Below are 13778 nucleotides of genomic sequence, written 5' to 3'. Positions count from 1 at the left end.
TTCCGTGCACTTAAACATCCGTCGAACGTATTTTAAAGCGTTTTTGTCTCGCGGAGACGCACGCACGAACCACGTGGTCGCGTACGACGCATGCGCGGCACGTGCATCCGAGTCTAACCTCGCTAACTATGAATGTACCGTCATTCTTCGCGACTGATCCGCGAACGTCATATCCTCGAGATCGCTACGTCAAATATCGGGTGTAATTGCGACCGATTGAACGCGGATATATCGCGTACGCGTAATTTTCGTAACAAAGTAAATTCGGCGAACGAACGAAGCGGCAGAAGAAAGGAAATCCGCTCTGTCGCGGTGGCAGTAGGGGAGAGACGGGTGACCACCGAGCCTACTTACTCTATACTCTGGTTCGGTGCAGCCCCATTAAGAAACGATCGACGCACGCGATCACATGTCGGCGCGCGCGTAACGTGCGCGTATTCCATTCCGTACGGTTCGTTAACGCGAACATCAGATCAGTGTCTTCGTGACGGACGATATCCTAGTATCGTACGTCGTATCGGCAACGCAACGTGTTGGCGGACAGTGGTGCGAGGTAGAAAAAGGAAGAGAGAGAGGGAGAAAGAAAGGAACGCGAGAAGAAAGTATCGCGCGACGTCGTGACGGCGGATCGGAGCGCGCTTACGAGCGAGTAGCTCTCCTTCCTCGCGATCATGGATAAAGACGAGTACGAGAGCCTACCGACCAATTCCGTGGTCGTGCACATGACGGCCGGTGCCCTGGCCGGGATCATGGAGCATTGCGTCATGTATCCGTTTGACAGCGTGAAGGTACATGTCGGCGGCGATCACACCGCGCGCACGTTTTTTTTTCTCCCCCTTTACATAACCTCGACGCCACCCGGTGGCCGTGTCCGTCGCGACGCTCGATCGCTCGAACGTCATCGCGGAAACTCCGCGTGTTCGCACGACTCGACATCGTGTGGATCCCGCGATACGTTTTACCTGGAAAAACCACCATCTGCTCTATCATCACGTTTTCCTACATGCTTTCCTGGAATTGGCATCCACTTGGCGCCGGATGCTTTATCAACGCGACTTATCTAACGCAAATAAACGTGCGCTAGATAGGAAGACTTGTTATTATTATAGAAATTACAATAATAGTAATCCCATCGTCGTGAGATATGTCACGGGCATTTTTGCATTTTGAGCGAACAAGTTCTTTTACAGAATGACACAGGTCAGAGATTAAGATTTATTATATATATCTTTCCTGTTTACATATTTCTGGTTAATATGAATATTTATAGTTATATTGTCTCATACGCAATATCTAATATACAATATACATCATTATATTATAAATTGTACATAATGTCAATGACATTTGACATAATCTAGGATTTGTATTTAATACAAAAGAAGAAGATCCTTGTTTTACTTTCGTTTTTACAACCTAGAATTAAATGACACACAATAGACGTAATGCCATGCCATATCATTAGTATACATTCTATTAACATATTGATTGAGTTTATTTCATTCTTGTTTTTGTGTCACATACTTAAGAAGTAAAAAAAAAAAAAAAAATATTTTATCATATCTTTATATATTTTTTATTAGACACAAAAATATATAATGTAGAGATTTATTCTGTTTTTACAATATGTTTTTATAATGTCTTTAATATGTATTTTTTGATATATTTGACAAGTTGTTAATTTCATTCTGAAAATTCAAACAAGTAATGCATTGACAAGAATTGATTCTACTTTATTGTTTGTAAAGGATTATAGCTGTTAGAACCATTGTGAATTGAATATTTGTTGAATCATTTCATATTTATACATTAGACATTACCTGGCTTTGTTGATACTATAATAGTGTAAAATGTTATCGTACATGGAAAACATGATGATTGAGACAATAGTCTCAAGTACTCAGCACCAGTTGGTAGAGGTAATAACATGAAGAGATGAGTTGCATGTTGCAAATAATGTATTATATCAGGTTCTTACTCAGAATGCAAGTGTCTACTATTCATTATATAACACGGTTCGTCGGTCTTATTGCAGTGGGTTCTATTTCTGGTCTCCTTTTCAAACTACTATTTATACTATCAATATATGCTTGCCTGCCTAAATAATATGCCAAACCTTGATTATGCAAATGGAATTATCTAATGACATAGAGATGCTGTCATTTTGCTATAATGTTGTAATGCAAAACAAGTTGATATTGGATTGAAAATAGTATATTGGAGAATTATAAATATTTTCAAGCATTTAAATTTCTTTAGAATGTTTGATTCTACTTTTCCACATGTAGCTATCGTCCTAATTGATAACCTTCTGCATTTATTGTCATAGATAAAGAGTGATTATTATACTACATGCTTTTTTTTTTTACAATAAACCAGTTGATAGTCACTGTCCTTACTCAATCAGCAAGTCATTCTACTTTTAAAGTGCCTTGGCAATAATAATTTTATAAAATAGCATTGTGAAAAATATTGCAATACCAAGATTTTAGATGTATAGAATAAACTTAGTCATATTATTAATTTCACAATTGATATGATAATCTTTTCCTTTTATGTGCCTAGACAAGAATGCAAGCGTTAATTCCTGGCCCAGGAGGAGGAGGAGGAGTGGGGGAAGTATTGTATAGAATGATACAACAAGAAGGTGTATTAAGGCCAATTAGAGGTGTAAGTGCAGTGGTCGCCGGAGCTGGACCCGCGCATGCTTTATACTTTTCTTGTTACGAGTGTCTTAAAGAAAAATTCAAGAGTACGAGGTCCCAATTTAATCATCTTGTCTATGGAGCGGCTGGTTGTGTAGCAACAATTTTACATGATGGTGTCATGAATCCGGCAGAAGGTTAGTTATTATGATATATTATAAGCTGATTTGATAATAATATATTTTTTTTTAACCTGAGTGATAATATATGATATTATTATAAATAAAAAGATAATTTTACAATCTAGATGTTTCAATTAATATTATCACTTAATCCATAAAGAGATATAAAGATTCTTATCTAATCATTGTAAGTTAAATACTATCCACATTTTTTTTTTTTCATACATATACTATATATACCATGTTTAAAAAAAATCTTACGTTTAAATATATATTTAATAGCCTAAAAAGATTAATTTTTTAAAGAAATTAATTTCTCAAAAGATAATATAGGTATAGATAATTTATGTAACAGATTAATATATATATATTATCTTGTTACAGTTGTGAAACAGCGATTGCAGATGTATAATTCTCCCTATAGAAATGTATTAAATTGTATACAACATATATACCAGAAAGAAGGAATATTTGCATTCTACAGAAGTTACACGACTCAATTGGCTATGAATGTGCCTTTTCAAAGTATTCATTTCATTTCGTATGAATTTGTACAATCCATTACAAACCCAGAGCATGTTTACAATCCAATAGCACATATCGGATCTGGTGAGTCTATCAACTATTTATAATATTAACTCTCAACTCTATTGTTATCGTTAATATTATTTTATATATGTGTATAACCAGGTGCGGCAGCAGGTGGGATCGCGGCTGCGGCGACAACTCCTCTAGACGTTTGCAAAACGGTGTTGAACACTCAGCAAGACGGCGTGCAGGCTCAGGGTTTGATGGATGCATTTAGACAAGTCTACAGGCATGGCGGTATACAGGGATACTTCCGTGGATTACGCGCACGTGTTTTATTCCAAGCACCAGCTACTGCCATTTGTTGGGTGATGTAAGTCAATTAATTTCTTTGCGCTTTATTTTTCTTTTTGAGATTGTATAACTTTCATCAATTTTTTTTCATCATTGCATCGCATAATATAAATTTTTAATTTGCGCGGCAGATACGAATCATTTAAATACGTGTTACGTGGCAAGCAAGATGACGAGTACGCTGACTCCGACGCCGATAGTGGTACGACTGGAATTAATCAAAATCCGACATCGAGATCTAACAGCTTTCAAGGAACAGGTCTGTACTTTAACAACCACGCTACATCACCTGTATTACTTAAAGTGACTACGAGTTAGGTATATAAGAGAAATCACATTATTGATCGATTAAGAGAGAGAGAGCTGTTTCATTACCCGAAAAAGTTGATGATAGAAATCTCTTCTTTTCTTTATGAGAGTTCGGCAACAATGAATAACAAAGATACTTGATAAAGATATTTCGTTGATTGATATTTTATTGATTCCTATATTATTACAGCAGCATTTTTATAAAAGTCGCAAAGAAAAAAAATATGATGCTAAAAAAAGACAATATTACGCAAAAGCATCGAATATGTATATATTAAGTTAATATATGCCAATAAACTTGTTGAATGATTGCACAAAATGATCGCTTCGTGTAACGGCGTAATAAACCTTTTTATTTTATTTCTTGATTCCTTTAAGTATCGAACGAGAACAATTAATTTTAAAAAACAGAACTCAAATGCAAAATAGAAAAATATTATTTCATTATCTTTTATATTATCATATCTTATGCTTATAACATATCTTTTTTTTCTTATATATGGTGGAATCAGTATGAAAATACCGCTCTATTACTTTACACAATAATTATATAAAACAGCTTTGTTCATTAGTTATTAAATTTGGAATCATGAAATAATCATTAATTGATCCCGATAAAATACTGGCTGCTATCCTATGTGTATCTAATGGAAATAAAATGTTATTACCGGTTATACTGTTCACATGGAGTATCAATGATATTCAGCAAAATGTTAATTTGATATATATCAATTTTTAAAAGTAAAACTCTGTGTATTATTTGTCTTCTATTAGAATTTGTCTATTAATTTATAAACAAACTTATACGCGCTATTTATAATCTAATTTGTTCATATTTAGCTCATTCAAATAAATTTGAATACCTTGTTAATAATTTTTTCAATCTGTTGAGTTATACAGTTGAGTAATACTTCTAAAAACGCCGAGCAAGCTTATAATATAAAAATGGATCTATGCTTGTATGTTAATAAATACAAAAAGTACCACTGAAGGCACAATGATACAGAAAGTGTTACATCACACTTTGTAGCATTCTGCAGTATAGAAATCGGATGTTTTTTTAAAAAACAAGAAAAGATATACTTCACTTGAACAGTGAAAATAGAATAGCGCAATTAGATTGCAGTCCATTTTCCAATATTGTACCATTAAGTAAGTTAAGAAAACAGTGGGATGCATACGAGAATTCTGTCGATAATAAATTATACTTTAGAGCATAATTAAGTGCGCATAATTACAATTAATGCAGGATTTTAATTTCGCAAATATAAATACACAAAATTAGACAATTCATAATTAAAATTATTAACAATTCAAAATCATTTGATACTCAACATTCAAAAATTATTGAGACTAATGAAATCTTGATTTGATATCAAAAATGCGACGTAACTTTATATTTAGACTGTAGATACAAATATGGATTGGAGCGAATTAAATTAATATAGGACATGATTGGTTACCCTAAAGCTTAGAGGAATCACATGCGATGTAAAGTAATTATTTTATAGAAAATTGTAGATAAAACTATATAATATTACATACATATATATATATACCCTTTTCGAATTCTTTTTCCTGTACTCCTAATTTCTTTAGCAATCTATCCTTCATTTTTTGAAAAGGTTCACCCTATAAAGTACAGCGTTACAATTATTAAAATGCATCGTGTGTTATATATATATATATATATATATATATATATATGTACAGTCTTAAAAAAAACAAAGAAAAACCAGTGTAGAAGAAATGAAACTATTATTTGTACAAGTACACGATTCTTCTTGATTACTCAAGTACAAATGATAAATGCTCCTTAGTCACTTTGTAATATAAAAATAAACTATGTATCTAAACCATTATACATATATATCACATACAATATTGCTTCCTATGGCTGTGATTACTGAGTCATTTGATGTTGACTTTAAGAGGGAGTAATATCATGTAAAACTCATTTCACGCCATTTATTTATTGTTACAATTTTATATATATATATATATATGTACCATGCATTGTTACTGGATAAATCTTTTGGATGTTGGAGCATAGTATTCTCATATATGACAATATATATATAAAAAAGAGCAACATCTAATTAAAAGTAACTTTATAAAAATATCGTTTATTTAAATTATAACTAATAGGAAAATTGCAAAAATTGATTCCTTTTCCTTGCAGCTAATTTTTCATTCGAAAGATCTATGCATATGTGTAGATACACCTATTGCACATACATATGCACGTATTTTGGATATTACTTTAAGTATACAATCATCATAGATTGTAGGATATATTATTGGATTTTTCGATATGTTTAATCCTTTATTTATAATTTTCATTATATAATCTGTTAAATTTTATATTAAACATTTATCTCAAAATTGTCTTTATTTAAACTTCAAGTAAATGTTTATCTCTCAGGTATATTATAGAATACTAATACTGTACATAATACAGCGTTTCTCTTAATTTGTTTTTGAAATTTATTACACTATGTTGAATTGATTGACTTTACATTTTTCTTCTCATAAATTTATGTTCTTTTCAGAAACAAGAGTTGTACATAGTTCAATATATATGCTCCCACTGGTATAATTATAAAGAAATACACACATACACCTACACGTAAATAATGTAGTATATACACATTAAGTACATACTGAATTTATGTAACACAATAAAACGTATTATAACGCGTAATAACAATGTAAATAAACCATTCTACAAAGTATTGCAATGTATTGTTATATTTAATTTGTTGCGCCTTATCTTCTTATGAGCGTATGAAAGAAAAGAGAAAACATTTGATGATAGTAATTTTTCAAAATCTTACTTCAGAGCTATTTTCATTAAAATACTTTTTGATGTCTATTTAGATTATTTTTGTGCTTATATAAAAAAGTGTGTAAAAATTGTATAAGAGAAATATGGCGAAAATTTATGGCAATGTATGTGACACTCGTTGTCAATTATTTCATAATGAGATGATAAGAAAGGAAAATGCGATACGAATGAAATGGTTTTTAAAGAATCAACAACGATTGATTAGTCATTTGAAAGAGCCGAAATTCACAAAACGAGCCAGAGAAATAATTGCGGGATCTAAAAAACGAGTGAAAACTCGCGTTGATAAACCCATTGTGCGTAAAAAGTTTAATATCAGCTGATTCATAATACTCATCTCTTTTAAATTTTGTATATATACATAGATACGCAAGCCCTTATCCCTTTGGAGGCCACCTCAATCTGATGATTCTATCGATATAGATATCATGAAACCGATAGATCCTGATATAAGAAACATGCTTTATGAGAAAGGAATGCCAACTTTTATCACTACTGATAATTATTTAACTGAAAGGTAGTGCAAAACGTGTTACACAAATATCCCTTTATTTGAAAAGGACTTAATTTATTAATTTATAAAATTTTTTTAAAATTTTCTAGATATAAAGAACCCCCAGAGAAACGTTTCTATTTCCCCGATTGTGCGAATTGGATATACGGATGGCGCCTTGACGATTACTCTTCTATTCCACTTAGTGAAATAGGCCTGAGATCTGTTATGTTGACACAATTCTATCAGCGCAAAACATTTAATCTGCAGCGAGATCCAGGATGGCATCGCGGTTGTCAGATAAAGAATGCAAGAAATTTCAATGAATTGTTGATATATTAATTATTAACTTATTAATTTAAAATTTTTGTACAAAGAGAATTATATGAATGTCTCTATACCATATATTACTAGAATATAATCAAAGAGAAATCAATATTTTGATACTACATTTTTTGTATTCTTCCATGTTATATGTTTTGATGTAATTACAATATGTATACAAAAAAATATACTCTTGCTTCTATAACATTTATTGTCAGTGTATTTTTGTAAGAGCCAAATTTAAACTTTTTATTCTATTAATTTATCTGTTTTTTCTCGATATATAAATTCTTGTTGCAATTAAAATTTTCTACAAGATCTTTCTATCTATCTAATTTATCTATCAACTTTTTTCTTGCTTATTGTCTTCTTCATTTGTGCTATCTACAGAAAATAAATCTAATGGCAATAAAAAGTCAGCATGCTCTGGCATGGCATCAAATGCAAAATTTATAAATTTTTGAAATTCCTTAGTAATAGCAGTAACTTTTTCTTGAAGCATTACATTCTTGTTGTGATATCCTGTAAGCCTTTCCTTCATCATGTTTATATCGTCATCTTGTTTAGCAATAAGTTCATGCAAAGATTCTATCTTTTCCTGTATTTAAATATTTAAATGTAAAATATGTTACAATACTTTCAATATATAAATATATATTCAATATATAAACTTTCAAAATATAAAAATAAGTTATACAGTATGCATATATATTAAAAATATGATTTATGTATATATATATATTTACCTCACAATATTTATGTATTGCATGCATTTGTAAACTATTGCGTAATCTTTCCATGCAAAGAATAAAAACAATATTCATTACATTTTGTATCTCAAGTTCATGATGTTGAATACGCAATTCCTCTATTTTCTTCTTTTCTACTTTCCTAATTCTTGTATCCAATTTGAGATGTTGTTTTCTTTGCATATATAAAAATGTCAAATTTAATAACTTACATTTGATGATAATGCAGGAAAAGCCTTTTTAAACTCATGAGACTTATATATTTGGATACCTCATAATTTTATTGAAGTCAGCAATCATTTTTTCTCTCTGTGCACGATAAGATAATTCAAGGTCGTCATAGAGAGATTTAATGATGTAACACATCTGGGGTCGCAACTTTCTTAATACATCATGTGTCGTGTCTATCCGTGTTTTTACAGCAACTTTCTGCACTTCCTATACAATATACATAAAGCCAGGTACAAAGTTTCTCTCTCTCTCTCTCTCTTGATAGTATAGAGCGTGTTCGAAAATTTTATCCGTAGGATAAAATAGAGTTGGTCAAGGAATTGATTATTGCTGCGTTCCGATATTAACTGTCAGTACTGAAAATGTATAATTTATGACACGTGCACTATAGATTTTTTAGTACTGGCAGTAAATATCGGAACGCAGCCTATGTAATACTATTAATAATAGTAATACTAATTTTATAATAATTTTTCTTTAATACGTGGTTTTGATCGGGAAATGACATCTTCGAGACCTCCGAACGGTATTGGCTTTTTAACCAATTTAGGATAAAATATATAGCGTTTAGTTGACCAATTAGAACAAAGAAATCTTTGCTCCTTTTGTCCTGATTGGTCAATTAAATGATACTCCAATCCACGGATAAGATATTCGAACGCACCTCTATAGTGCCTCTACCGTGATCCATGATGTAAGAATATATTCTTATATATTCTTACTTCATGCCATGATCTATCGGTAAGATCGCACGTGTTCAAGCGATAATTGTCCATAACCTCAATGATTTCGTGGAGGCATATGCGCTCCACGTTTCTTATTGTGTTTTGATAATAAATTGTCTATAATGAAAGATGATGCTCATAAAGCGTGGTATGTCGGAACAGTTAATGCGAAGAAGCGTCTTATCGGCGATGACATTCGCACGCAGGTGTAACATTAATATATTTATATATATATATTTATAGACATTTGTTATATTATTATTTTGATTCATATTTTATTTTATTTTTTGTGACACAGATCCATAGCTCTCGGAACAAATTATGTTCAGCCATGTAGAGGCAAAAAAGATGACTCACAAAAAGATGACTTACAAAAAAAAGACTCACAAAAAGATAGTTCACATTCACCAGAATCTCTTTTTCATCCCGTGCCGATCAAACCAACTCCAGATGACATAAACATTGGTGCCGAACTGACTGGATCTTTAATAAAAAAAACGGATCTTTTAAGAATATTGAATGCCTTTACACAAAAAACAGAGATCAAGGAACTGGCTCGACAACATGGATTAGATAGTGTGTATTTAAAAAAAATATATATATATATACTAGTTGATAAATACTAGAGAATAGAGTCATATTGCTCTCTACATAGAAAAATGTTTTCTAGTAATTGTCAATGAGTGTATATTTCGATAGTATACACATATATTAATTAAGTATAGATATTTTAAGTATGATGTTGATTTTAGGTTATCTCCAGGGACAGGCATTTACGAATTTTAGACAATATTGTTTGGCAACAGAATCATTACCTGTGGCTCTTCATATAGTATTGAGTGATATTCTGCAAGATGCTGGAAATGTCACCGACATTTTTCCATATTTTTTACAACATGCTAAACAAATGTTTCCACATATTGATTGTATAGATGATCTCAAAAAGATTAGTGATCTACGGAGTCCTGCCTCCTGGTAGGATACTACAAATTCACATATATTTAGTTACTAATATTATTATTATATTTCAATATATATGTATATATAATATTATACATGAAAAGGAAGGGAGCAAAAATCCTTAATAAATTAGAATTTTGTTATTAATGTTTTCAGGTATCCTTTAGCAAGAGCAAAAAATAGAAAAATAGTTTTTCATGCTGGACCAACAAATAGTGGGAAGACTTATCATGCTTTAGAAAGATTTATCACCGCAAAGAGTGGAGTGTATTGTGCTCCTCTGAAGTTATTAGTTGCAGAAGTATATCATAAGTGTAACGAAAGGGTTGATATCAACTGTATAATCTAATTATCTCTAATCACTGTGAAAGTATGACTGTTTATGCATATATAACACACACACATATATATATATATATATATGTATGTGTATATATATATGCCATACTAATATATTGGACCATAATAATAATTTCTACTTTATTTCAGGGAACACCATGTGATTTATTAACTGGAGAGGAACGAAAGTGTATTAAAGGTGCTGATAATCCGGCAAATCATTTATCCTGTTCTGTAGAAATGGTGAATCTACAAAATAATTGTAGGTGTTACTCTGTATCTCACAACTTTGAAAGCATTTATGCAAGAAAATAGTATTGATACAATTATGTTTTATTGTAGATGAAGTAGCTGTAATCGATGAAATTCAATTAATGCGTGATCTTAGTAGAGGCTGGGCATGGACAAGAGCTCTTTTGGGAATTCCTGCAGATGAAATACATTTATGTGGTGAAGCTGCTGCTATAGATTTGGTATGCCTTTTACATGCTTATATCCTATAGCTACATAGAATCTTATACAGAATCATATAGAAATAATAGATATTTACTAACCACAAATTATATGTGTATGCAGGTAAAAGCTATATGTATTTCTGCGGGTGAAAATGTGGAAGTTCACAGATATAAGCGACTAACAAATTTGGAAATAGAAAACGAGGCGCTTGGTTCTTTGATCAATGTTAAGCCGGGAGATTGTATAGTCTGTTTTAGCAAAAACGATATATTCACTGTATCGCGTTCTCTTGAGAGTAGAGGAACAGAAGTGGCAGTAATATATGGCAGCTTGCCACCAGGTACCAAACTGGCTCAAGCCGCGAAATTTAACGATCCTAAGAATTCGTGTAAAGTCCTGGTAGCAACTAATGCGATTGGAATGGGTTTGAATTTGTGAGTTTCATGTATTTGTGTTATGTTAAATCTAAAACTATATATGAAGCTTTGTACTTTAAAGTTCTAAGTGATTTTAAGCTCCTATCATTGAAATCATTTAAATGACTCGTATATTTCTATAGGCATATTCGAAGAATTATATTTTATTCGTTGATTCAGCCAACAGTCAATGAAAAAGGTGAAAAGGAAATGGATATTCTATCTGTTTCAGCAGCTTTACAAATCGCAGGCCGCGCTGGACGTTATGGTACAGCTTGGGATACAGTAGGCATAATCCAGTTTGTCTCTATTAACTTTATATATAACATAAAAGAAATATTAAAATACACTTTTGTATTACAGGGTTATGTAACGACCTTTAAACGAGAAGATCTACCGACTTTAAAGAATTTATTGAATCAAACACCAGAAGTAATAACACAAGCAGGTCTTCATCCAACAGCGGATCAAATTGAGCTATATGCTTATCACTTACCAAATTCACCATTGTCGAATTTAATGGTACTTGCAAAAACAACAATGAGATTAATTATAAATAATTATATACCACTTATAAAATGCTTTATCCATTTCAGGATATTTTTGTATCATTGTGCACAGTTGACGATTCTCTTTATTTTATGTGCAACTTAGATGACTTTAAGTTTTTAGCTGATATGATACAGCATGTTCCGCTGCCACTCCGTGCGAGATATGTATTTTGTTGTGCACCAATTAATAGAAAACTGCCGTATGTGTGCACTATGTTCCTGAAAGTAAGTATTATATTTTTATTAATAATACTTAAAACGATACTTAAAGTTAAAATAAAGTATAGTAATACTTTTAATAAGAAGACTTTTTTTTCTAATGCTAATTTAAAATATGCTCTATTTTCAATATGTAAAATTATATTTGCATGTTTGCACTCACAGCATATATATATAATTTTTCCAGTTTGCACGTCAATATAGTAAAAACGATGCGATAACATTTAGTTGGTTGTGTCAACATATTGGATGGCCTTTTGCGACACCAAAGACTATCCTTGACCTTGTTCATTTAGAAGGCATCTTTGATGTGTTAGATCTTTACTTATGGCTGAGGTACAATAATATATATTATATTTTTTTACTTTATCTTTCTCTTCATACTTTTTATTTAATATTTTACAGTTATCGTTTTGTGGATCTGTTCCCGGATTCTGGAATGGTACGTGATATACAAAAGGAACTTGATGCACTCATCGAAGCAGGAATAGTTAGATTAACAGCCTTGTTGTTGCACTCGGATGCAGGTAAATGTGATTCTTTTAATACAATGTTTACAATATAATTTATTATTTATTTTATTTATTTTTTATTTATATCATATATAAAATTATTATTTATATATTTATATATTCATCTATCAAAATCGGTTTTATATCTACTTATGTTATAAGGTTAATATATAAATTTTGTTTTGTTATTAAGGTGGAGAGTCTGATAGTTTTGAAATGCAGACGCAAAAGCAAAACTTTTATCGAGGTAATATCTTTCTATATATAGAATATATCTTTATTTATAGATTGGTAACATGAGATGCTTGAATACTTAATTATAAATTTTTTAGATCATGGAACAACTGGCAAACGTAGTATGGGTAAGGGAAAATTGACTGAAAGATTAATAGCAGAAGGACTCTTGACACCACAAATGTTACGTGAATTGCAATCTGAATGGATTAAATCGAAAAAGAAAAAATAATATAGAGGATACTAATAAAATATTAAATTGAATTAGAAGAAATCATATTATATAGTGATTGACATAATTATGGATTAATTAAAAAAGACGTAAGTGTCATAAGTTAACACAACATGAATTAAATATTAAAATCTTATATACATATAGAATACATAATATTCCAATTTTATGTGAAATACAGGGCTATAGTAACTGTATTATTTTAATATTTAATAATAATTGTATGTATTATGTAAATTTATTTACATACATATACAGATTTTTCCTGTAAACATATAATTTATTTTACTATTTATTATATATATAAATTTAGTTTATACTAGAACATATTTCGTGAATTTTATTTTAACGTAATATATATATATGTACATTGAATTTTTTCGGAAGATAATTCTAATTAATTTAGGGCCAATTTCACCAAGTCCGGTTAAATGAACCGACAGTTAAAATTAGCAGGGTGGCCAACAGAAA

General features: G+C 30.9%; 4 protein-coding genes across 5 annotated transcripts; 3 read left to right on the top strand and 1 right to left on the bottom strand.

The window, feature by feature from the left end:
• Nucleotides 1-59: 59 nt before the first annotated feature.
• Nucleotides 60-6753, top strand: LOC115237322 (mitoferrin). 2 transcript variants are annotated; one of them, XM_029810299.1, is made up of 6 exons: nt 60-788; nt 2566-2842; nt 3212-3436; nt 3518-3728; nt 3841-3968; nt 6571-6753. In XM_029810299.1, the coding sequence occupies exons 1-6, from the start codon at nt 672-674 to the stop codon at nt 6615-6617; spliced, it is 1005 nt and encodes a 334-aa protein (XP_029666159.1). In that variant the 5' UTR covers nt 60-671; the 3' UTR covers nt 6618-6753. The 2 variants fall into 2 exon arrangements, with proteins under 2 accessions (XP_029666159.1, XP_029666158.1); XM_029810298.1 differs by lacking the exon at nt 6571-6753 and having other exon boundaries at nt 66-788; nt 3841-4452.
• A 176-nt stretch (nt 6754-6929) lies between these two features.
• On the top strand, nt 6930-7885 carry LOC115237324. The gene is made up of 3 exons (XM_029810301.1): nt 6930-7162; nt 7232-7383; nt 7470-7885. Exons 1-3 carry the CDS (start codon nt 6950-6952, stop codon nt 7699-7701), a joined length of 597 nt encoding a protein of 198 aa, XP_029666161.1. The 5' UTR covers nt 6930-6949; the 3' UTR covers nt 7702-7885.
• On the bottom strand, nt 7811-8877 carry LOC115237323. Its single transcript, XM_029810300.1, has 3 exons — nt 8704-8877; nt 8430-8607; nt 7811-8281 (listed from the first exon to the last, which is right to left on the bottom strand). Exons 1-3 carry the CDS (start codon nt 8796-8798, stop codon nt 8027-8029), a joined length of 528 nt encoding a protein of 175 aa, XP_029666160.1. The 5' UTR covers nt 8799-8877; the 3' UTR covers nt 7811-8026.
• A 508-nt stretch (nt 8878-9385) lies between these two features.
• Nucleotides 9386-13544, top strand: LOC115237321 (ATP-dependent RNA helicase SUV3 homolog, mitochondrial). Its single transcript, XM_029810297.1, has 14 exons — nt 9386-9594; nt 9687-9964; nt 10141-10363; nt 10505-10673; nt 10838-10949; nt 11030-11160; nt 11264-11577; nt 11703-11844; nt 11923-12081; nt 12156-12335; nt 12517-12665; nt 12735-12856; nt 13035-13088; nt 13174-13544. The coding sequence occupies exons 1-14, from the start codon at nt 9518-9520 to the stop codon at nt 13305-13307; spliced, it is 2244 nt and encodes a 747-aa protein (XP_029666157.1). The 5' UTR covers nt 9386-9517; the 3' UTR covers nt 13308-13544.
• Nucleotides 13545-13778: the final 234 nt, after the last annotated feature.

The sequence above is a fragment of the Formica exsecta genome, unplaced genomic scaffold (genome assembly GCF_003651465.1).
Source record: "Formica exsecta isolate Colony F162 unplaced genomic scaffold, ASM365146v1 scaffold290, whole genome shotgun sequence".
Classification (NCBI taxonomy): Eukaryota; Metazoa; Arthropoda; class Insecta; order Hymenoptera; family Formicidae; genus Formica; species Formica exsecta.
Note: the sequence above shows the minus strand (reverse complement) of the source record. Positions and strands in the feature narration are given on the sequence as shown.